General features: G+C 44.7%; 1 protein-coding gene across 2 annotated transcripts in view; it reads left to right on the forward strand.

The window, feature by feature from the left end:
* Positions 1–6190: 6190 nt before the first annotated feature.
* The window catches only part of OCA2 (OCA2 melanosomal transmembrane protein), a 281703-nt gene continuing 266073 nt past the window's right edge, over positions 6191–21820 (forward strand). For both annotated transcript variants that reach the window (XM_084773944.1, XM_084773945.1), the window contains exons 1-2: positions 6191–6316; positions 18446–18708. In XM_084773944.1, the coding sequence (XP_084630070.1) occupies positions 18464–18708 (245 nt within the window). In that variant the 5' untranslated portion in view covers positions 6191–6316; positions 18446–18463. The remainder of the gene's footprint in view (positions 6317–18445; positions 18709–21820) is intronic.

A 21820-nucleotide genomic window follows, 5' to 3' on the forward strand; every position in this document is an offset into this window, starting at 1 on the left:
AATAAATGATAAACTAAGATTTAGACATCTTTGATTTTCAGTCACAGCTTTTTTATATCAGCCCAAGAGGATACCAGAACAACTGTATCTTAACTTTAACTCATTAACTCATCCAACTTAAAATGAAGGCAAAATTCATTTTCATAGATCAAAATTTGTGCAGAAAACCTACTGTGGTAAAAATTGGCCATCTGAAAGGAGTACAGCTCTTTAGTCACACTTGACAGTATTTGTGGTGAGGTTTCACCCATATCTTGATTTGTGGATTAGTTGGTTTGATACATCATGGTTGTTTTTCTACTAATAAAAATGATAGTAGAATATATATTTAGAATACATGTAAAATGGCGATCTGCTGTAAGAGGAGTGTGGTACTTATAGTAATCTGCTTTCTGTTAATTATAGCAAAATACTTGTACCTGACTAGTTTCATAAAGAAGACAGATTTAGCTTTTAATCTTGGCACTTGGGAGCCTGAGGCCTCCAAGGATGGTAGATACAATGTCTACTTGGGCTACTGAGTGAGACCTTTCATCATTTTTCCTGGGGAGATGTTTTAAAAAAAAAAGTGCATTCACTTCAGATAGACACCAACAGACCAAAGGAAAGGTTCTGTTCAGTCCATTTTGGTAACTGAAGAGTTTATAGGAGTGACAGAAGCTTGCATGCATGACTCAGAAGGCAACTACATCACTGGGAGGTCCTCTGGGCAAATTATGGGTTACCCCAACACTGAAAAGGACCACCTTAGCAGCATGGAATGCACTGTGTGAGTCACCTGGTGGGGTAGGTATCTTTCCATTGCTATGATAAATAACTCAGAAAAAACAAGTTAGAGAGGAGATGTCTTATTTTGTCTTACAGATCCATCATCTAGGGAGCTCAGGCTCACTCTCAGGCTCACATTGAGCTGCCTTTAATATACAACTCAGGCCAACCAGCTTAGGAATGGTACTCTATCACAGTGGGCTGGGCCCTCTTGCATCAATTATCAAGCATGAAAATGACCCCACAGGCCACTCGATAGAAGCAGTTTCTCAGTTGAGGGTCCCACTTCCCAGAAGTGACAAAATGTGACAAGCAACAACAGCCATCACAGCTGGGCAACCTAAAGACAGCTCCCTCCCTCCCTCCCTCCCTCCCTCCCAGGCAATGGTTCAGCTCTCATATAACCTCAGAGAAAGAGATTTCATCTTTCTTGCATGAGCCCTCACTGGCCACTCATAACTATGGTTATGTTCAACCTGGAGAGAAGATACATAACACCTTGTCTTCCTCCAGCTCTTACATTCTACCTCCTCTTCTGTTGGTACATCTTGATGGGTACAGGGGTGATTGGATTGTTTTATTCCATTTATGGTTGGATGTTGGACTGCTATGCTACAGCAACAGACACTAGCATTTTGACTACATTGGAGCATCTGCAGTAACTGCCACCAGCTACTGTAAGATGTTGCCTTCCACTACAGCTGACAGCTGTATGGACATAAACACAGATGCTTAGAAAGTAATTTGATAAACACAGTTATACCTATTTAACAAAACAATAACTATAGCCACCGCACAGGGTATCGTGATTTCCCTACCTCAGGTTTGTTGTGCCAGATGTGAGTTTCCCCCCTATGGAGCTGGCTGTAAATACAATGAGAAAGTAACAGTTGTTGTAAATTACAGTATCAGGATCATCTTGCAAGACATGCTAGCAGTATAATATGCAAGGGTCTATGACCAAGCTGGACCATTGGTGACCATTCTCCTGCAGCCTGCGTGGCATGTTTTGGTACCAGCCAATGAGAACTTCTAGTTCAGGCCCAGCCTGATTTTTCTATGTCTTAAAACCTGCTGGGTAGTGTCTTTAATGATAGAGTGTCTGGGATTTCTAAAGGTCCGTTGCAAGCAAATGAGGATTGGTTTGCGGTCTGAAGCATCCCCTGGAAAAGTTACAGGCAGCTAGATTACTCAAGAGTCCCCTCCTATTAATTGTTCATCTTATATATTGAAATGACTAGGCTACAGCATTTTGTTCTGACTCCATTTTGTGTTTGCCTACCCAGTTCTCAGCTTTCTACCCTCACAACAGTCACCTCTACCTTGGCAACACACAGAAGATTTTCATGACCTTGACTACAGCCCAGAAGTACTAACCAAAGCAGGTAATGTGTATACAAACTTAATATAAGCTAAAATAACTAAAAGTAGTATAAGTCAAAAATAAATGTCATGTTGCATTTGAAATAATTACTACACTCTGCCAGATATGAATGTCTCCGTTTACTCTGATCCTCATCTAACTTTGATACAAACTATACTCTTTGTGGGTTTTGCCTTTAAAAAGACTGTGTCACTGAGCGCCAAGAAACTGAGGCATAAGCCTGCTCTTGGGCACTGGCCAATAAAGGACTGATACATTTTTAACTAGAATGGTTGTCTGTGTCTTTTTTGGCAGGGATTATTACAGTATAACGTCAGGAAGGTGAGTGATTTCTGAGAATATTGTGAAGGCTTGTGAACCCCACAAGCTCCACCAGCACTGTGATCCTTGAGGGTCCCCTGAGTCTCTTGAGGGTCTTGGGAGCCATGTACACCTTCCCTCTTCCCTGAGGAGGGCACCTCTTGAGGGTCTTCTGCACACAAACAAACCTCCCTGAATCAAGTTAGCAATAGTCATGACTATGACCCACCTGGCAGGAACACACAGCAGACCCTGCCTCAAAACAGAGTGGGAAGGAAGATAGCGGGGAAGGGATAATTTAACTCAGCTCTGGTGACGACTACGTGGTGGTTACTGTCACAATGGCATGCACTTGTACAAGGAAGATTGCATCTCAAGATGAGAGCCAAAGAAGCGTTGGTTGGCTCTTTCATAAAGAGCCTCTTGAAAGAACTAAGGCACAGCCTAACAACCTTAATCTCTTCTTTGGACACAGCAGTGACCCAAGAGCCTTTCACTAGGCTTCACCTCTCAGTTCCTTTCCCTTCTAACATTGCCCATCGAAGACTCAGCTTCTAACACTGATGACCCCTTGGGGACAAACCAAATTCAGAGCATGGCAATGCCTCGTACACTTCACCCTTATGATTCCTGTCACCCACTGGTTTCTTTGCATGAATGGACTTCACTATTGTCCCCAGCGGACAACAGTTGCCTCTCCACTAAGACTTGTGTGAGGTGAAGCAACTCTAAGAACTAGTAGGTGTGGGAAGTTTCTTATCAGGTTCTTATGTAGAGACGTTGGGGAGAGGGCTTTTCCTTCCAGAGGCTTGATCCAAGCACGACCTCAGAAGTTGGCCTTGCTGGCTCTGAAAGGCAGCCACCCGGGGAAGGTGGTGGGCGTCTTGTCTTGGCTGCTCTGTGCTGTATGATGTTTGCTTTGCAAACCCATTCCTTTGAAGGAGAGAAGTCTGTGGAATGACATTCCTCTTTTGAAATGCTTGAGTTCTTCCTGAAATACCCCTTTGAATTGCTCTGAGCTCAGTTAGTGGAGCTTGTAGGCTCCCAGAAATTCAAGGCACCCAGGCTTGAGCAATGTGCTGGGCGTCACTTCGTACATGGAACTATTCACAGTGTCAGGCAGGATTAATCCACGAGAGCAGCCGGGGCAACACGTGAGTGTGAGATGCCTGGGAGTGTAAGTTGGCCTTGTGGCCCCGGGGTCTTGTGATCCTTCACCAGTCTCCTTAATAATGTTCTGGCATTAACATAAGCTGGGAAATCCTTAACTTTTTTTTTTTTAAATAGCAAAAGACTTCATAGCAGTGATCTCTGCCTAAGAATATCCTTTCTCACTGAGCTTTTATTGTTTAGGCAGAATCCTTTTCAGTTGAGAACAAGGCAGGAAGAGAGCTGTGAATCCAGGGAGTAGAAGGTGCAGTCAGGGAGTGCAGGTGCTGACTGATCCAGGTTTCTTTCTCTGCCCCCTGCCCCACCCCCATTGCACTACAGGAAATAGGGTACAGAGTCACGACCTCTGGCAGAAGCCAGCTCCAAGGGGCTTCTGATCTCAGGGTGAGTGGATCTTGTGAACACTCCTTTCCTGTGGATTTGCACAGGACCAAACGTACACCAGCCACCTGTGGGTAGGGTGGAGTTGTGAAGCCAAAGTTGAGGTGACCAGGCCAGGGGTGGGAGGCTGAGAGTTGGAAGGCTCAAGGAACCTGGTGGAAGAGGGGGTGGAGACTGGGGAGGGGAGCTGTGGAAAGCTGCCTTCTTCCTGTGACTTGCCTGTCATCACATTTATGGTCCTGTTGCAGCTGTGGGTATATATATATGAAGACCAGGACAAGATCAGCAGGCACTAACTGAACTCAGTGGGTTATAAAAATCAACAAAAGGAGAGGCTATGGAGAGGGGAAAGGCTGTTTTGGCGGACTTTGGAGTAGATGAGATCAAGATACGTTGTGTAAATTGTCAATGCATAAATGATATTTAAAAATAAAAGTTAAAAAATGTAGAGGTTCGAGAGATGGCTCAGTGGTCAAGAGTACTTCCTGTTTTTTCAGAGGAGCCATGTTTGGTTCCCAGAATCCATGGCAGCTATAGTCACCTTATATTGTGAATATATCCAGCTTCAGGGCATCTAATGCCCTCTTCTGTCCTCTGTGGACACCCTCACACATGTGCATAGACACACACACACACTACACTACACTACACTAAATATTAAAATAAATCCTTAAATGTTTTAAAACCTAACTATTCCTAGTAGCCAAGCTCCACAGATGAATGATTCTCCCTAGAAGGTTACTAAGCTCCTCTTACAAGAAACCTTTTTGTGCTGTTACTGTGTGGACAGATCCAGGAGCCTCTGAGCTCCGGTCAGTCCCCATGTGGCGCCTAGCACCTGCAGCTAGTTTGCCTGTGTGTGGTGCTCCAGGCCGTTTCTGTGTGCAGAGAAGGTGTCCACATATAGTGGGCAGCCAGTTGCTTAGAGACTCTACTAGTGGGCTGATTCCTTTTCACAAGTCCCTTTTCAGGCTCTGATGGAGAGAAGTTGGGGAGGGGGCTTTCCCTGCCTGAGGCTTGAGCCAAGCAAGACCTCAGAAGTCCATCTGTTGGCTCTGAAAAGCATCTGGTAAGGCATGCCTGATCTGTCCGGTAGCTTCACTTATAGAAGCTACCCAAACATCTAGAAATGGGGCAAGCAAAATGGCTCAGCAAGTAAAGGCAGTTGCTGCCAAACCCAATGGCCTGACTTTGGTCACTGGAAGCCACATGCTGGAAGGAGAAAACTGACTCTTAAGAGTTGTCCCCTAATAACAATTTAGATGTAATATGAATAAATTAATAAAATATATTAAAAAACAGAGTTGACCCCTAGCTACATACGTCCTGTGACATGCATGAACACACACACACACACACACACACACACACACACACACACACACCACAAAATAGTTTAATTTTTAAAAAGTCTGTGAAAAAAAATAAAAATAAAAAGTCTGTGAATGGCAGGGAGTGGGCAGCAGCTCTTGGAGTGGCTGCAGAGACTCTTTAACCTTTTGTTGATATGTGTGGAAGCAGCTCTACTGTGCTTTTGTGCCATCTTTTAGTTTATGTCTACATGTATGATGCATGTCACATGTCTGCTTCTCTGCCTGTTTGCATCTGTGTGTATATATATACATATGTATATATACAGTATACACAAATATATATATACACATATATATATATTAGGAGTGTGTGTTATGTGTATTGGATCTGGGTAGTTTATGTTTCTGTGTGTCTCAGCCTTCTGGATATTTGTACAGTTTGTGTGTTTCCATGCAGTTGATAAGTTCTGTGAGCAGTTTTTGTGTATTTATTCATGTTCATGTGTGTGTTGTATGAGTGAGCTTTCTCCAGGTATAACATTGGCCACAGTCCTGAGTTGGAGGAGAACAAGATAATGAGAAAGTTTATCATCTCCAGCAGAGAGTTCTTAAAAGGCAGAACAGTTTACATCTCCTCAGTTCTTGTTTTAAGGAAAAATCTGCCATGCCCTTGGCCGCGTATGAAGTGGGGCTTAAGCTTGCTGCACGTGGCTGGGATTTTACAAAAGCCTGCCTTCTGCAGCAAGACCCTCCACCTCCCAGCTCAGGCTGTCTCATGCTGCTGGACCATTCTCCAGTGGGGGTGGGGCCACTGAACCTTCCTGCTCTGGGAAGGTCGGTGGGTGTGGCCAGCCGAGGATCTGGTGAGGAGCACAAGCTACCCAACCCTCCAGGGCTGCAAGTGCCTGCTGAGAAGTCTTACCCAAAGGCTTGAGTCCACCACACAGAGCTCTTGGATTTGGACTTGGAGTTGGCTGGAGAAAGATTAACAAGGCATCAGGTAAAATGGTGGCTGGGAGTCAGGAGGCAACAGCCTATTATTCTGGGAGGTTAGCAGGGTAACAAACGGGTATTGAAAATGTACATATAATGAGACTGAGTGTTTGTATGGGCGTTCCTGACTTTCATCAGGTGCCCAGTAGCAGCAGAAGCAGCTTTTGAGACTATAGCTCCCTGGGAGGCTGTGCCCCAGGATAAAGGCAAATGAGGAGGGGGACTTGGAAATAAGAGGCCTTGAGGCATTTCTCTGGAATGAAATTCACTGAAGCGAGAACATTAACTCCCTCAAGGCTGATGTTTTTTTCTTTTCGGACACACAGTGAACTAAGTGGGGATTCATATAGCCAGCACTTTTCCGTGACATGGTTATTAAGCACAGAAATCTGAGCAAGTGGATATCCTCAGGAAATCAGAGCCCCAGGGCCCAGCTATGTCCCTCTGGCTTGTAAAGCTCCCCCAGTGTCTTTAACCAGAGTGATGTTTGAGAAACACTGACTTAAGCCAATGTGCCAACTTTACAAAGCTGAGATTTGGGCTAATAGTTGTGAGCCACAGCTGCCCACTGAAACCACCACAAAAAATGCCTTTCCCCGAGGCTTGTTCCTGATCTGGGCAGGCCACAAGGCCTAGTAAGGATGGGCCTATGAGCTCCAGTGTAGCTGGTGATGCCAACTCTCCTGAGAAAGCTGCTGTAGATTCTATCTGAAAACAGAGGAAAGTTTCAGAAGGCAGGAAAGGGCTTCCGGGTGTGTTTACAAAGACTTGAGTGCTGAAGAGATGGCTCAGAGGTTAAGAGCACTGGTTGTTCTTCCAAAGGTCCTGAGTTCAATTCCTAGCAACCACATGGTGGCTCATCATTATCTATAGTGAGAGCTAGTGCCCTCTTCTGGCCTGCTGGCACACATACAGGTATAATAGTCTATAATAATTAATTAATTAATTAATTAATTAAATCTTAAAAAAAAAGAAAAAGAAAACAAAAGATGAGTGCAGTTGTTCAGATTGAGTGTAAAGTGGGGGTGACTTAAGAGCATAAGTTTTCCTGACATCTCCAAACTCATGGTTCGGTCAGCTGAGTTCTAAGGACATGAGCAACTAACTATTGGGAAGGAAGGGGCCTTGATTGCCATCGGAGGCCAGCAATGTCCTCACCGGGAACCTTGGCCAGTGTATGGCCAGTGTATATTTTGTAAAGATGGTGTGGGATAGGTGGTGGTGGGGGCAAGAAATGAGGACTCACAAAAACAAACAAACAAACAAACAAACAAAAACCACCTTTCCTGCTGAAAGAAGTCTCCTTGCATTAAATCAAAACCAATGCACAAGCATGAAGTGTAATGTGGCTGCTGGGTCAGGGCAGGGAACATTTTGCTAGTGATGGATCTTCAGGGTACATGTATGACATGGAGATAGATAGCGGGTTGGATATGGGTACATTTTGGACACGGATGGGATCAGGCATCTGGTACTATGGGATGGATGGCAATGGGAATTTTGGGAGCCTGTAGGTATTGGAGCACTGTTGCTTCCACAGAGATGAGAGGCTAAAAGGACACAGTGGTCAGGGTTGCAGAAGAGCTATGGCAGTCTCTCTCTGTCTCTCCCTTCCTTCCTCTCCCTCCCTCCCTTCCTCCCTCCCCCTTTCTCCCTTCCTTTCCTCCCTCTTCCTCTCCCTCCCCCACCTCTCTCTCTCTCTCTCTCTGTGTGTGTGACATATGAGCATAAGCCCTTTCAAGAGAGGAAAGAAAGGTCTTTTAGTTAGCGCTAGAGAGAGGTAGACCTGCCGTGAGAGTCTAGAAACGCCTAGAAGAAGGGGCAGGAGGCTCAGAAAACAGCTGGTTGGGTGGGGGTGGGGTGGAACCCAGTGTGCCTGTTCCTGTATATGGGAGACAAGAGGCTGCCACAACCACCACAATTGCCTTGAGCTACCAGTCTTTCATCCTTGTAGAATATTGGATTTCCAGGTGGCTTAATGAGGAATTTTGCTATCATTTTTGGCTGTTCTGCCTAGGGGTGGGCAGAGGCACTCTCTGGTACCTTAAGAGGCCCTGTCATCCTCAAGTAGATGGCTTGTCCATTCCTGGGCACAAACATGGTCCCAGCTGCTCCAGCGGTCCAGGGAGCTTACCTGGCTGAGGTGGCCCAGAGGGAGTGTGCTCTCAGCCCCACCCGCTGCAGCTGATGGGGGTGAAGATGGGTTCTGTGGTGCAGAGGGAATCACACTCAGGCATGCTTGGGGCTCCCCTACTATAGTCAAGGCTCAGGGATTCCAAGCTGCTCTGTAGGATGTGCCAAGGAAAGGAAGCAGGGCAAAGGTGGGGCAATAAGCAGACAGGCCTTTGTTGCACCTGACGGCTGGGTCCTGGTCCTGGGCCAGTAGGGGGCACCTCAGACCCTGGCTTTCTCTTCCTTACCCATAGCTGTGATCCATGCAGGGAACTGTCTGTGTTCTGGAAGCCCTGTAGGTGTTCCCAGAACAAAGTCCTCTTTACGCCCCCCCCCCACCTTATCCCCTCCACCCCCCCTTTTTTTTTTGCTGCATAGAAAGGGTCACATCCGGGTTCTGCCACTGGATATATCCTTCATGGTTGCAAGGGGACTCTTTAAGGAAGTGATTAATAGCCGTGCCATTTGCTTGAATGATCCAGAAGCTTCAATCAAGTTAACAGGCTGCAAAGTCAAAGCAAAAGAATAAATAGAGCAGCGGCCTGTGTCCTGTCCCTGTGGAGGGACTGGGGAATGGCCTGACCTAGCTGCCCTTGGTGTGACACTCATTTGGCCTTGGGCATGCTGGGTTTCCTGAACCATAAAAGCTGCCCCAAACTTAGCCATTTTTTTCTAGGGCATGTCTTCCCCCAGCCCGGAAATGACTGTAGAGTCATAGCCAGAGCCCGCAGGCTCATCCCTACAACAGCCCTGTACAAACAGCGATTGTGATTTTCTGCATAGTGGAGAATGGGAAATAATGAAAAATTTCAGAACCTGGAACAAATTGGTTATGTGGCTTCGGTGTCATATTCCACATACACAGGGTTGGGTACAAGGCATCAACCTCTCCAGCTCAGAGTAGTAGAGGCTGGTAGTTCACTAAGGAGCTGATTGCTGAGGTATGGCTTTCTTGAGCTGGCAGCACTGAGGACAGGACTCAGGGTATACAAGCCTGATTTGAACACCCAGGGCAGCTCTTCTTAGCCATCCTCTTTTCAATCATGTCAATTGGCTGTCCATTATGACCAGGTGAGAAACCAATGACAGATGGCACCAGAAGACAAAGACCCAGCAACAGAAATCTCTCTTTTTCAGCAGTGACAGACTCCCTGGCCTGGACAGTGCCCCACCCTGTGTGTTGTGTCTTAGCTTCTTGCTGGTCTCATATCCGGTGACATTACATTGCTTCCAATTAAGCCCCTCTGTGATGCATCTGGCATGTCCCTGTAAGTGTTATCAGGGCTCAACAGTGACTTAGAACAAGGTTGGTGAGCATTACCCAGGCTAGGTGATGGCAGGGTATGGAGGGCTTGGGAGAAATAAGAGTGACAGCGCAGTTGCAGAAGAGGATTGAGGTGACAAGGACATTTGCTGGACCTGTAAGGGGGGGGTCAGGGTTCTTCTACAAAGCTGGTGGGAAAGGAAACAAAACGGGGGAGGTAGGCAGCAGCCACAACAGGTGCTTTGGGGCCAAGTGTGAAGACTGCAAGAGTTCACTGAGTTTGAAACATTTCTTATTTTCTTTTCAAGAAAGCCATGGGATCTATTCATTTTCCTTAAAACAAAAGGATGACTAAGTCACTTTTGGTGTCACTTTTGATGAGAAAAAGGTGTCTGTGGCCAGCCTGTGGCACAAGGCTATGTCCTCCCATATGAGGTCCTGGCTCAGGCTATGAACTGAGGAGTTTGGGACTCATTCCTCATCCCAAGGATGGGCCGGTGCAAGGGTGGCAGACTGACTCCAGAGTGCAGGACACGGTGGTGTGAAAGTTCCCAAGAGGACAGGTCGTAGGTTGTATCCCCAGATGGCAGGTTAGGACAGGGGGTTCCAGCATAAGAGGTGTCACCGGATGGGAACATGTGCATTTAGAATGTGTTTGGAAGAACTAGGTAAAAGACATGAGTTGCGTGAGCAATGCCTGCAGTGTCCCCCAAAGAGAAGGCCACAGGAAGCGGGCAAGCAACAGCAGGATCATGCGGTGCTGAGTCGGGGTATTGGGTGTGTCCACTGGGGATGACAGAGCTCAGGGCAGGCTGGGCTTGGACACCATCTCTATAGAGTGACTGATATTGGAAGCTGCAGTGGGGTCTCTCGGGGAGGTTGCTGAGCTTTGAGTGAAGGCAGGAACAGAAGGAGGAGCCAGTTCCAAAGAAGAGCTAGAACCCTCAGAGAAGCACCATAAGGCATAAGAAAGTTTCAGGGAGCCGGAGAGTGGGGTGGACCCCAGGCGTTAGCAATGACTCTTACAGGAGGATTTACCATCAAAGTGGGAGAGCAGAAGCCTGGCGGGAGTGAGCTTGAGGGGAAGTGGAGGAGAAAAGAGCCTGACAGCCTAGAGAAGACCTGCTAAGGGGGCAAGGTGAGCAGTGGCTGGAGACGGAAGAATCCTCTACAATCATACTAGATAACCAGAGAGATCCTGGGTGACCTGAACCCTGTGTCTTGCAGTGACAAAAGCTTGCAACAGTTATAGTGGGCCATCATAACTGTAAGACTCATGTCAGAAGAGTCTTTTCCTGGAAGCCCCAATGAGAGATGGAGTCTGAGATCGATGCAAATGCATTTATTGATCTGTCGCAACGAGGTCTACCTGCCTTTGGGAAGGAGGAGACCTCGAGCAGCAAAAGCAGTGGATATTCATACCCTTTACAGACGCAGACGGCAACAACAGTGATTAGTACAAACTTGATTGGCTAACAGGGTGACCTTTAAGCTGATTGGCTGGGTGACCAGGCCTAAGCGAGGGGACCAGGGCCAGACCGTAGGAGGGAGTTTTTCATTTGTTCTGGTCACTGTGACCTGTGGCTCTGATTGGTTGGCCCCAGGTTCAAGCTCCTAGGAACAGTTGCTAACTGTGTGTTTGTGGTTCTTCCTGGAAACTCCGGGGAGCGGGAAGGTCAGGTGCTCAGGCCCTGAACACAAAATGGTGTTGATTTGGTCTCTACAATAACACAGGACACTGACATTGACATCGTCAGCATTTGGGCCATCTTAACTCTTGCATGGTCCTCTTGTGCCCTTGTGTAGCTAAACCCCATCCCGGCTCAGCTGCATATGCACTGATCTGTTCTTTCCATCTATCCTGTTGTCACCTAAAGTATGTTGACACACGGGACCATACAGTGTGTGGCCTTTTGCGATTTGTTTTTTCACTCTGAGTTCCCATTTGTGTGAGTTCATCTATCTTGCTGTGCTCATGGACTTCCCATCATATGGATGCACCCCTTCACTTATACACACACACACACACACACACACACACACACACACACACACACACACACACCCTAAACAAACAAACAAAACAAAAAACCCAAAAAAAACTGAGAAACCTCTGAATTCTTTCTCATTTTGGCTGAACTTCTACAAATGTTGAAGTAGATGTCCAGGAGGACAATTTTTAGGGGATATGGGGGTAACCTGATGGTCTCAGAGAAAGAGCTGCACCTGTGTTGAGTATTCTACATCATTGCTTGAGTGATTAGAACTTCGAGCTTGTGGAGGGTTGAAAAGGTGCCAGTCCAGACTGAGCTATCTTTAATCCCCTTGATAGGCATTTAGGGGCTACTTTCTGTATTTGATGCAGCATCTTTTTAACTATCAGCAAAACCTTTAGAATGCATTAATGCATCACTAGTGCCTATGAACCCAAAAGCTAAGAGAGTTATCAGATAGTATCCTTAGCCTATAGCAGAGATCCCCTCCTTTATGGTGACTCACTGACCTGATGTCCCTGCAGATTGGGCTATTGAGAATGTTTTGTATTTACATGAAGTTAGGCAATACATGGCCTTTTGGTTGACTTCCTTCACTGAATGGCTACAATTTCCTCCATACTGTGGTAGGTATTCATGTATCATTTTCTCTTGCTATTGAATTGTATTGTTTGAATAGCATATTTATTATTATTCTTTTACATGGCTAAATGATATTCTATTATTCAAGGGACAAGGTTACTTCTGGGTGGCTTAAACAGCCAACATTTTTCATAGGGTAGGATGCTAGGTAGTCTAGGATCAGAGTATATGTAGATTTAATGTCCTGGTCCGTAGATAGAGTCTTTGGTCAGTGTACACATACACCATGAAGAGAAGCAAGCTCTGAAGAAGACTCTTAGAAAGACACTGATCCCATTCATGAGGGCTCTGTTCTCATGACATCCTTCCTCCAGAGGCCATCTCCTGACACCCCAAGCCCTCTCCAGAGACTGTCTCTGGACACCATCACATGCAAGAGGATATCAATATGAGAATTTAGGTTTGTAGATTCAAGTATCTAGCCCAAAACCCATCTTAGTGGAATGTTCTAAAAGGACAGGAGTATTTCGTGTAGGCAGATGATGCTCTTGAACCAGGGCCAGTGACATAATCTGTGGAGCCCTTTGACAAAAGGTGGGGGGAAATGCCATCAATAGGCTAAAATAAAGCCTCCCCTTTATCCCCTGGTCTTTCTCTCTTAACTTCTTGTGATATATTGTTCTTTGCTTAAGGTTTTTATTTTCATTTACCTTGAAAACCAGGATCTTGCTCTGTAGCCTGGTCTGGCTTCAAACTCATGGCAATCCTTCTGCCTCTGCCTCACAGTTGCTAGAATTGTAGCTGTGAACCACCATGCCTAGCTATTTATGATGTTACAAAGTTGCTGTTTAAAGCCATTATCCTTAGCAATGAAATTTTTAAGTTTTATTAGTCATATTTTCACATTGTAATGTCAGTTTTAAATTTACATATTGAAGCCTATTTTCTGTATGTGGAATCAGCTAAAACACAGAACTGATGCTTTGTACCACACATGTATACATGTGGTTTGTTCTTACTGGGATGAAAGCATTGTAAGAATCAAGCTCAACTGCTTTAAATTTTTCCACTTATTTTTCTCTCATACAATGCATCCATACTCCAGCTTCCTCTGCCTCCACTCCTTCCAGTTTTCTCCCACATCCTCTCTCCCCTAGATCAACTCCTGCACCTCTACCCCAAGAAAACTGCAGGCCTCCAAGGTTTGGGAGCCAAAGGAATGCCAGCACAACAGAGTACAAGACCAAGCACAACCAATCCGAGCTGTGCATTGTAGCATGGTTGCCTTTACAGTTAATATCCACTTATAAATGAGCATATATCATGTTTGTTTTTCTGAGTCTGGGTTACCTCACTCAGGAGAATTTTTTTCCTAGTTCCATTCATTTGCCTATAAATTATATAATCTATTTTTTTGTTGTTTAACAAACAGCTCAATATAATACTCCATTGTGCAAATGTACCACATTTTCTTTATCATATTAAGGCTGGGCAAGGCAACTCAGTAAGAGTAAAAGGGTCCCAAAGGTAGGCAAGTGAGTCAGTGACACTCCACTCCCACTGTCAGGAGTCCCACAAAAACACCAAATCAACAATATAACATATATGCAGAGGTTCTAGGGTAGACCCATGCAGGCTTTGTGACTGCTGCTTCAGTCTCTGTGAGGCCCCATGAACCCTGCTTGGTTGATTCTGTGGGCTGTGCTCTCCCAGTGTCCTTGACCCCTCTGGCTCCCACAATCTCCCTACCCCCATTCCATGGAGTTCCTCACCAGCATGAGCTGTCACTTGTGTTATTGAGGTAACAGGTTTAAGATGGAATTTCAAAGAAGTTTCGATTTACATTCCCTGGATGGCTAAGACTGTTGAAGTGTTCTCAGCCATTTGAAATTCTTCTACTGAGAATTCTGTGTTTAGATCTGCACCTCATTTTTTTTTTTAAATTAGATAGTTTGCTTAGTTGATGTCTAGTTTCTTGAGTTCTTTATATACTTTGGATATTAGCCTTCTATCAGATGTGGAAATGGTGAAGATCTTTTCCCATTCTGTAGGCTGTTGTTTTGAGTCTAATGATATTGGGAGATATCAATGACTACTGATTGTTAATTCTTGTTATTTTGTTGTTGTTTTTGGTGGTAGTTGTGGTAGAGTGTGTGTGTGTGTGTGTGTGTGTGTGTGCGTGTATGTGTGTGTGTATGTGTGTATGTGTGTGTGTGTATGATTCCCTTCTTTTGCTTTTTTGGTGTAGTATTATTTATTTCTCTCTTTATGGATATCTTAACCTCCTTAGATTATAAGTTTCTTTCTAGTATCTTCTGCCGGGCTAGATTTTAGATATATTGTTTAAAAATTTTAAAAATCATAGAGTATCTTTTTTTCTCCATTTATAGTGATTGAAAGTTTTGCTGGGTAGTGTAGTCTGTGCTGGCATCCTTGGTCTCTTGGAGTCTACAGGATATCTGCCCTGGCCCTTCTGGCTTTTTTTTTTTTTTTTTGGTCTCCTTTGAGAAGTCAGGGGTACATCTAACAGTCTGACTTTATGTGATCCTTGTCCTTTTCCCCTTGCAAATTGTACTACTGTTTTTGTTATGTATATTTAGTGTTTTATCATTATTGGGACTTTCTTTTCTGGTCCAATCTATTTGGTGTTCTGTATGCTTCTTGTACCTTGAGAGGCACCACTTTCTTTAGGCTACAAAATTTCTCTTCTATGATTTTATTGAGAATATTGTCTGGGCCTTTGAGCTGGATTCTTCTCCTTTTCCTATTCCCTCTCTCTCTCTCTCTCTCTCTCTCTCTCTCTCTCTCTCTCTTTTATTCTTAGGTATGGTCTTTTCATGATGCTCTGGATATTTCTTGTCAGAAAGGTTTTAGATTTAACAATTTTCTTGACTGATCTACCTTTTTCTTCTACTGTACCTTCAATGCCCAAGATTGTCTCTCTTCCATGTCTTATATCTGTTGATGAAGCTTGCCTCTGTAGTTCCTGTACACTTACCCAGAGTTAGCTTCATTAATTTTGTTTTGTTTTTCAAGACAGGATTTCCCTGTGGAGCCTTGTTTGTCCTGGACTCACTTTGTAGACCAGGCTGGCCTCAAACTCACAGAGATCTGCCTGCCTCTGCCTCCCAGAGTGCTGGGATTGCAGTGTATGCCACCATGCTTGGCTAATTTGTGTCTTCCATCTTATCTTTTTTCTTTTTTTTGTGGCTTCCTTTAAGGGATTTATTCATTTCTTCTGTGTGTGTGTGTGTGTGTGTGTGTGTGTTTCGGATTTCTCTAAGGGATTTATCATTTCCTCTTTAAGGACCATCGTCATCTTCATAAAGTTGGTTTTAAGTCTTTTTTCTTGTGCCCCAGCTGTGTTGGAATGTTCATGGCTCATTGTAGTATGTTAGTTCAGCTCCAGTAGCGACAAATTGCCTTGGCTGGTCTTCACTGTGTTCTCACACTGCATCTAGGCCTCTGGGTTTGGGATGATTATAGGTCTAGGTGTGGATTTCTGACTTTGTCTTTGTTGCATGGATGTTTTGTTCCTTAGTTTCTGTTTCCTCTATGATCTTCTTGCCTAGAGTCTCTGCTTGAGTTGGGGGCTGGGGAAAAAAGTGATGAGGAGAGGAGGAGGATGGGGTTAGGGTGGTGTACACTAACAGAGTGGAGGAGGTCTGCAGGTGGCCTACCTGGATTTCTGGTTGCTGAGACGGCCTTCTGTCACACAGGAAGCCTCTGCCTAAGTTGAGTGCTGAGACATGGCGATAGGGGAGGGTGTTGTGGACGGGCTGGGGAAGCACTGAGAGAGCGGGGGAGGTTATTGAATATGTAAGAGGCCACGCCCACTGCCAGAAGCCCAGGCAGCCTACTACCTGGACTTCTGTCAGTGAGTGAGGCCTCTGGTCAAGCAGGGTGTCTCTGCCTGAGATGGGGGCTGGGATATGTTAATGAGGAAGGGAAAATGAGGATATAGGGTGCAAGGGCACTGAGAAAGTTTTGAAGGTCTGAGGGTGGGTGGTGTGGCTTTTGGTGAGCAGGGGGGTCTTTGCCAGAATTAGAGGCTGGGACATGGTGACAAGGAGAGGTGGGGTTATTTGGGATAGTGTGGGAGGTACTGAAAGCGTAGGGGAGATCTGCGGATGGGAGGTCTACCTTCTGTTAGGCTTCTGCTCAACTGCTTTTATTTCATATTTTGATACAAGTGAATTCTCCCAGTAGTCTCTGACATAGTGATTTACAAGTCATTTTTATCGAACATGGCTAGCCAAAGCAGGATCCAAAAAGGAATAGGCTTCTTTCCATGCCAATATCTTTTCATATTACACATAAATTTTAACTCCATTAGGCGTGTGCCTGATTGCATTAGTCAGGGTCTCTTAACTATAGTAAATGTTTGAGGAGAGCATAGTAGAAAGAGAAAGAGTTTATTTTAGCTCAAAGTTTCACGGGTGTAGGTCTCTGATGGGCTGACACCATCGCTTTGGGTTGATGGTATCATATACGTGATGGTAGAAGCACGTGGCAGAAAAAAATGCCCTTATCTCATGGCCAGGAAGGAGAGTGAAAGGAGGAGCTGGGGTTCCCCCACCATCCCCTTCAAAGGCATGTGCCCCAGTGACCCTAAGACCTGTCACTAAGCCTTCCTTGTAAAAGGTTCTACCTCGTCCCAGTAGCACCCTGAGTTGAAGAGCATGCCTTTAACATGCGGGTGTTTCGTGAGCATTCTAAACTTTAAGTGTAACGGCAGCCTACTTAGTTGTAGGTGGAGCATACTTGTCTTGCACTTGGTTTGAGTCTTGCTGGATCCATATTCACCTCAGACCCACAGGAAGCCTGTATCGAAGTGTACTGTGGCTGCTGCGGAAGAATCTGGTGAGGCACAAACCTTTGCTCCTCAGCATTATAAAACTGGCTCAACCAAAGGCTGCAGGAATCCTAGGTTTCACAGAAACTGTTGACAGAAAACCAGGTTGCTACAAAGCCAAAGATCATTTCTTAAGGCTTTGGATGCTATAACATGTGAAAAATAAAAGTAGCAAATGGCTTGAAGTACAGCCCCAATGGCAGTTACAGTACATTTCCCCATCTTGATAACAATTATTACTTTATCAAGGCAATTAGGAGCAAAAATGGTGAACATCATAGTACTAAGAAAGAAAGATGAAAATGTTCTGATAATCTATACCATCCCTAGTGACGGAGCGATGCTTTGTAGGATATATATGTTTGCCCTGGTGTTCTGTACAAGTAATTTACACATGTTTATTTCAATAGAAATATCACATAGCATAGGTTGTTGTCTATCTATCTATCTATCATCTATCTATCTATCTATCTATCTTCTTTATGTTTACCAATATCACTGAACATCCTTCTCCATAACTTTTATGGTCTCACAGTATTTCATACTATGCACATCTCAAAGTTTATTGTATTCCAAATCCCAGCACTGAGAAGGATAAGTAGACACAAAGTCTCACCTCTAACGAAGAAGAGGCTCACAACTGACACCTGCTGGAAAAAGAAAGAAAGAAAGAGAGAGAGGGAGGGAGGGAGGGAGAGAGAGAGAGAGAGAGAGAGAGAGAGAGAGAGAGAGAAAGAAAGAAAGAAAGAAAACCAGTTGTCTCCAATGGAATGACACTGGGTGTATCATCCACAGTCTAGAGCAGGTCACATGGCCAGGAGTAGTTGGCCAACAGAAAAAGGACTTCATGGCTGTGTGTCTGTATGTGTTTGTGTGTGCGTGCTAGTTTGTTTTGATTTTCATCTTCTTTGTTGTTTGCAATTTTTTTGGAGAGAGGAAAAAAAAACCCATGAAATTGGGTGGATCTGGAGGACTTAGGAGAAATTGGGAGAGGGGAAAAGAATATGATAAAAATATATTGTATGAAAAAATAATAAAAATTAAAAAAAATTTAAACACATAGAAGTTTATTACTTCTTATCATAGAATGTGTAGATCATTGCCAGTTTGGGGTTGCTGAAATTTCAGTTCTTGGAGACAAACACACACTGCCTCCTGTGCCGTACTTGAATGTTGGGCCGCTGGAAGGGCTGTGTTTTAAGTACCCTCTCGTTGTACAAAGTTTGCTTTTCAGCAGCAGTGAGTAGCTTCTTTTTCTCTTTGACCCAGAAAGATCAGCGACGGGACATGCACCTAGAGAGCAAAGACATCAGGCTGGCCTCCGCCGTGCTGGAGGTAGAGCTACACCAGGCGTCTGCTTTGTCAGTTCCAGCTTCCTCAGATCCAGGACAGCTGCTGACAGTTAAACCCACCAGCCGAAACTACGAGCTCAGCCAGTCAGACCCCTGCACCCCCTATGCTGGCCAGGCTGCCAGGAAGAGCCTCCATTTCCCTGAACACGTAGATTTTGGCTCAGTCCTCCTGGAGGGGCGGTGAGTGTGAAACAGTTTATGTAATGGGCACAGAGCTGGTAAAAGCTATGTTTCTGCAAATATACTTTCCTTTCCTTCTTTTTTTTTTTTTGTTTGTTGTTGTTGTTGTTGTGGTTTTTTTTTTTTTTTTGAGACAAGGTTTCTCTGTGTAGCCTTGACTGTCCTGGACTCTGGTTTCTCTTCAGATCGTATAAATCTTTCGTGTTTTCCTTCCCCTTTGTGGGAAAAATTTCCAGAATTAATCTCTTTCCTGGTCTATTTTGGACAAGTACTGCCTTTAAAGTATAATAAACGAAGCTTCAAATAATAATAAAAATAGAAAAAATATGTAGTATAAGAATGTGATAATTTTGTATATTTAAAGTGTTCCAAATATATGATTTGGGAAGTATCTTTCATCTGTCTATGCCTTAGGAAATGATTTGTTCCTATAAATATAACATTTTAATTCATTTAATAATTTTTTTTAATGCCAGAAAACCCTGGATGGCAGGTGGTGGGTGTGGAAGGCCAGCGGGGTGGCAGATACGATATGACAGGAGGGACAAAAGGAGAGAATCCCTGAGCTGGCAGAAGGAGAATCGTTTTTGATAAACTTTAGCATATTTGCTCATGTAAAGAGAGTACATTTTATATGTCAGTGCTCACACTCTAAGTTCATTCATACATGCCTCCTGGTAATGCTGCAAGCAGCATCCTCAGAGTGCCTGCGTCGGGGTGAGTCAGGAAATTCCGGTACCTATGGTAATATGGGTTAGCCTGGAGGACATTGGCTACGTGGAACAAGCCAGTCACAAGATGACAGGGCCTGTGCAATTCCTCTTACATAGGGGACCCTGGGGAGCACATTTAGAGATGGTGGTTTTCAGGCCGGGGGATGGTAATGATGTGGACTTTTTTAGTGGGACAAAAATGTCAGCTTGGTAAGATGAGTTCTGGGCCTAGATAGTGCTGAAAATATTATAAATGTCCTCAAAATCTCTGAAAGACATTCTTAAAATGGCCGAGGATACATTTTCTAATATGTATTTTATGACAATTAGACCTAACTATGTGGGGCTAGAGTGGCTGTGCAAGTTTATACTCCTACGTACAGTAGTGAGGGCTTTCCCCACACCCTCCCCAGTGTTTGCCGTCGCTTGTTCTGTTGAATGGTAGGCATTCTGACTGGGATGCGACGGAGTCTCAAAGAGTCTTAACTTGAATCTCCTTGAGTACTTCTTCAAGCATTCATTTGGCATTTAAGTTTCTTTTCTTCAGAATGCCTGTTCAGTTAATTCGCCTATTTATTGATTGTCTGGTTTGTGGGTTTTTTTTGGTGTTTGATGTTTGCAGTTCTTTAGATATTTTGAGTACTAAATTCCCCCGCATGATGGGAAGTTGGTAAAACTACTTCTTCTGTTCTGTCTCTTTGCTTTAGTGATTATTTTCTTTACTGTGGAGAAGCTTGTTAGCTTCATGCACTCTTTTTTTATTTTTACCTTTATTTTATTTTTGGCCAGTTCTTAGGTCTATTTCCTGTGCTATCAATTGGAGTTCGGGTTAGAAAATCTCTGCCTATGCCAGCTGTGGCGGTTCAAATAAAAATGGCCCCCACAGGCTCAATTTGAAGGCTTAGTCACCTGGGAGCGGCGCCGTTTGAGAAGAATTAGGAGGTGTGGCCTTACTGAAGTGGGTGTGGCCGATGGATCAGGAAGTAGCTCTCAGTGTTCTCAGCTGACTTAGCTGAGTCCCCTCCCCACCAGGGAACTCCTTGGCTGTTCGGCTGGCTTCTCTGGGCAGAGCGTCTTTGCTCCTGCTTTCCCGCTGTTTCGGCCTTTGGAGTAAGGCCTGCTTTCTTCCTCACACACACTCCTTCACATCATTCGCAGAAGCAGCCGCCAACCTGTCTCACTCAGAAGCTCCTCAGCACAGTTAGGACTCCTTTCTGTTTGCTGCCATTGTATAAGCTCCTGCTCGTTATGCAGTCCTTTTTCTATACGTAACCATCCTCATTTTCTCTAGTTCATTATCATGTTTTCCCTAGCCTTTTGAGTTTAAGACTTTGTTTTTCTTTCTTTCTTTTTTTTTTTTTCCTAATCCTAACCCTAACCCTAACCCTATTTTCTTTTTTTCAAGTCTCTGGATAGTATCCCTAGCCCAAGCTGGGCTAGAACTTATTATGTAGCCCAGGCTGTCCTCAAACTTAGCAGGGAGCCACCTGTTTCAATTCCAAGTTTCACTTCCCCGTTTTACTTCTAACCAAAATTCTGAGGGAAATTTTGTCCTGGATCCTTTTTGGGCACAAATTGGATCTGCCAGGAAGAGGCCCTCAGTGTCCTCACCCCCCTGTGTGTGTGTGTGTGTGTGTGTATTATGAATATATGTATGTATGTATTGCCAAAAAACTAACTTCCTTTTCCTTTTCCAATATGTTTCTGAGAAGGCATGGCTGCACCGCCCCTCCTGATGGGAGGACAATGATCATAGATGGGTGTTGGAGCCTTTTGGGGAGCATCCATAACTAGGCTTGAATTTAGGGACACAGTCAGCATGACTTCTCTCAATGAAACTCTCTCATGGCTTCTCGGTGTCATTTTCAGTGACTTAAATTTGCAGTTGCTACTTGCAGCTGCTTCTGAGGGCTGGCTACCAGGGCAAGCTACTGTACTGCAAACCAGGAGAGACTACAGGGCTTCCTCAGGCCTCAGGGCACCTGCTCCATCACCTACCACCACGGAGCCTCTATCAACCACTGGTTTGGGGATGAATCTTGGGCCTTGGTTTTGAAAAGGGAATCCCATCCTCACATCTAAATATATGCTTAAGCTCTACTTGCTTTGAAAACTCCTTGATTCCTTCTGTGGTGCCTCACCTCGCAGCTTTACAGGGCAGGAGCTGGCCATCTGTCTGCCTCTTTTTTTTTTTTTTGGTTTTTCGTGACAGAGTCTCTCTGTGTAGCCTTGGCTGTCCTGGACTCACTTTGTACACCAGGCTGGCCTCGAACTCACAGCAATCCGCCTGCCTCTGCCTCCTGAGTGCTGGGATTAAAGGCGTGCGCTACCACACCCAGCTTGTCTGCCTCTTAAAATAGCCACTTGGTGCCGTATTTGTTGATAGCTAAGTGTTACTC

Source organism: Acomys minous (assembly GCF_964271855.1).
Source record: "Acomys minous genome assembly, chromosome: 2".
Classification (NCBI taxonomy): Eukaryota; Metazoa; Chordata; class Mammalia; order Rodentia; family Muridae; genus Acomys; species Acomys minous.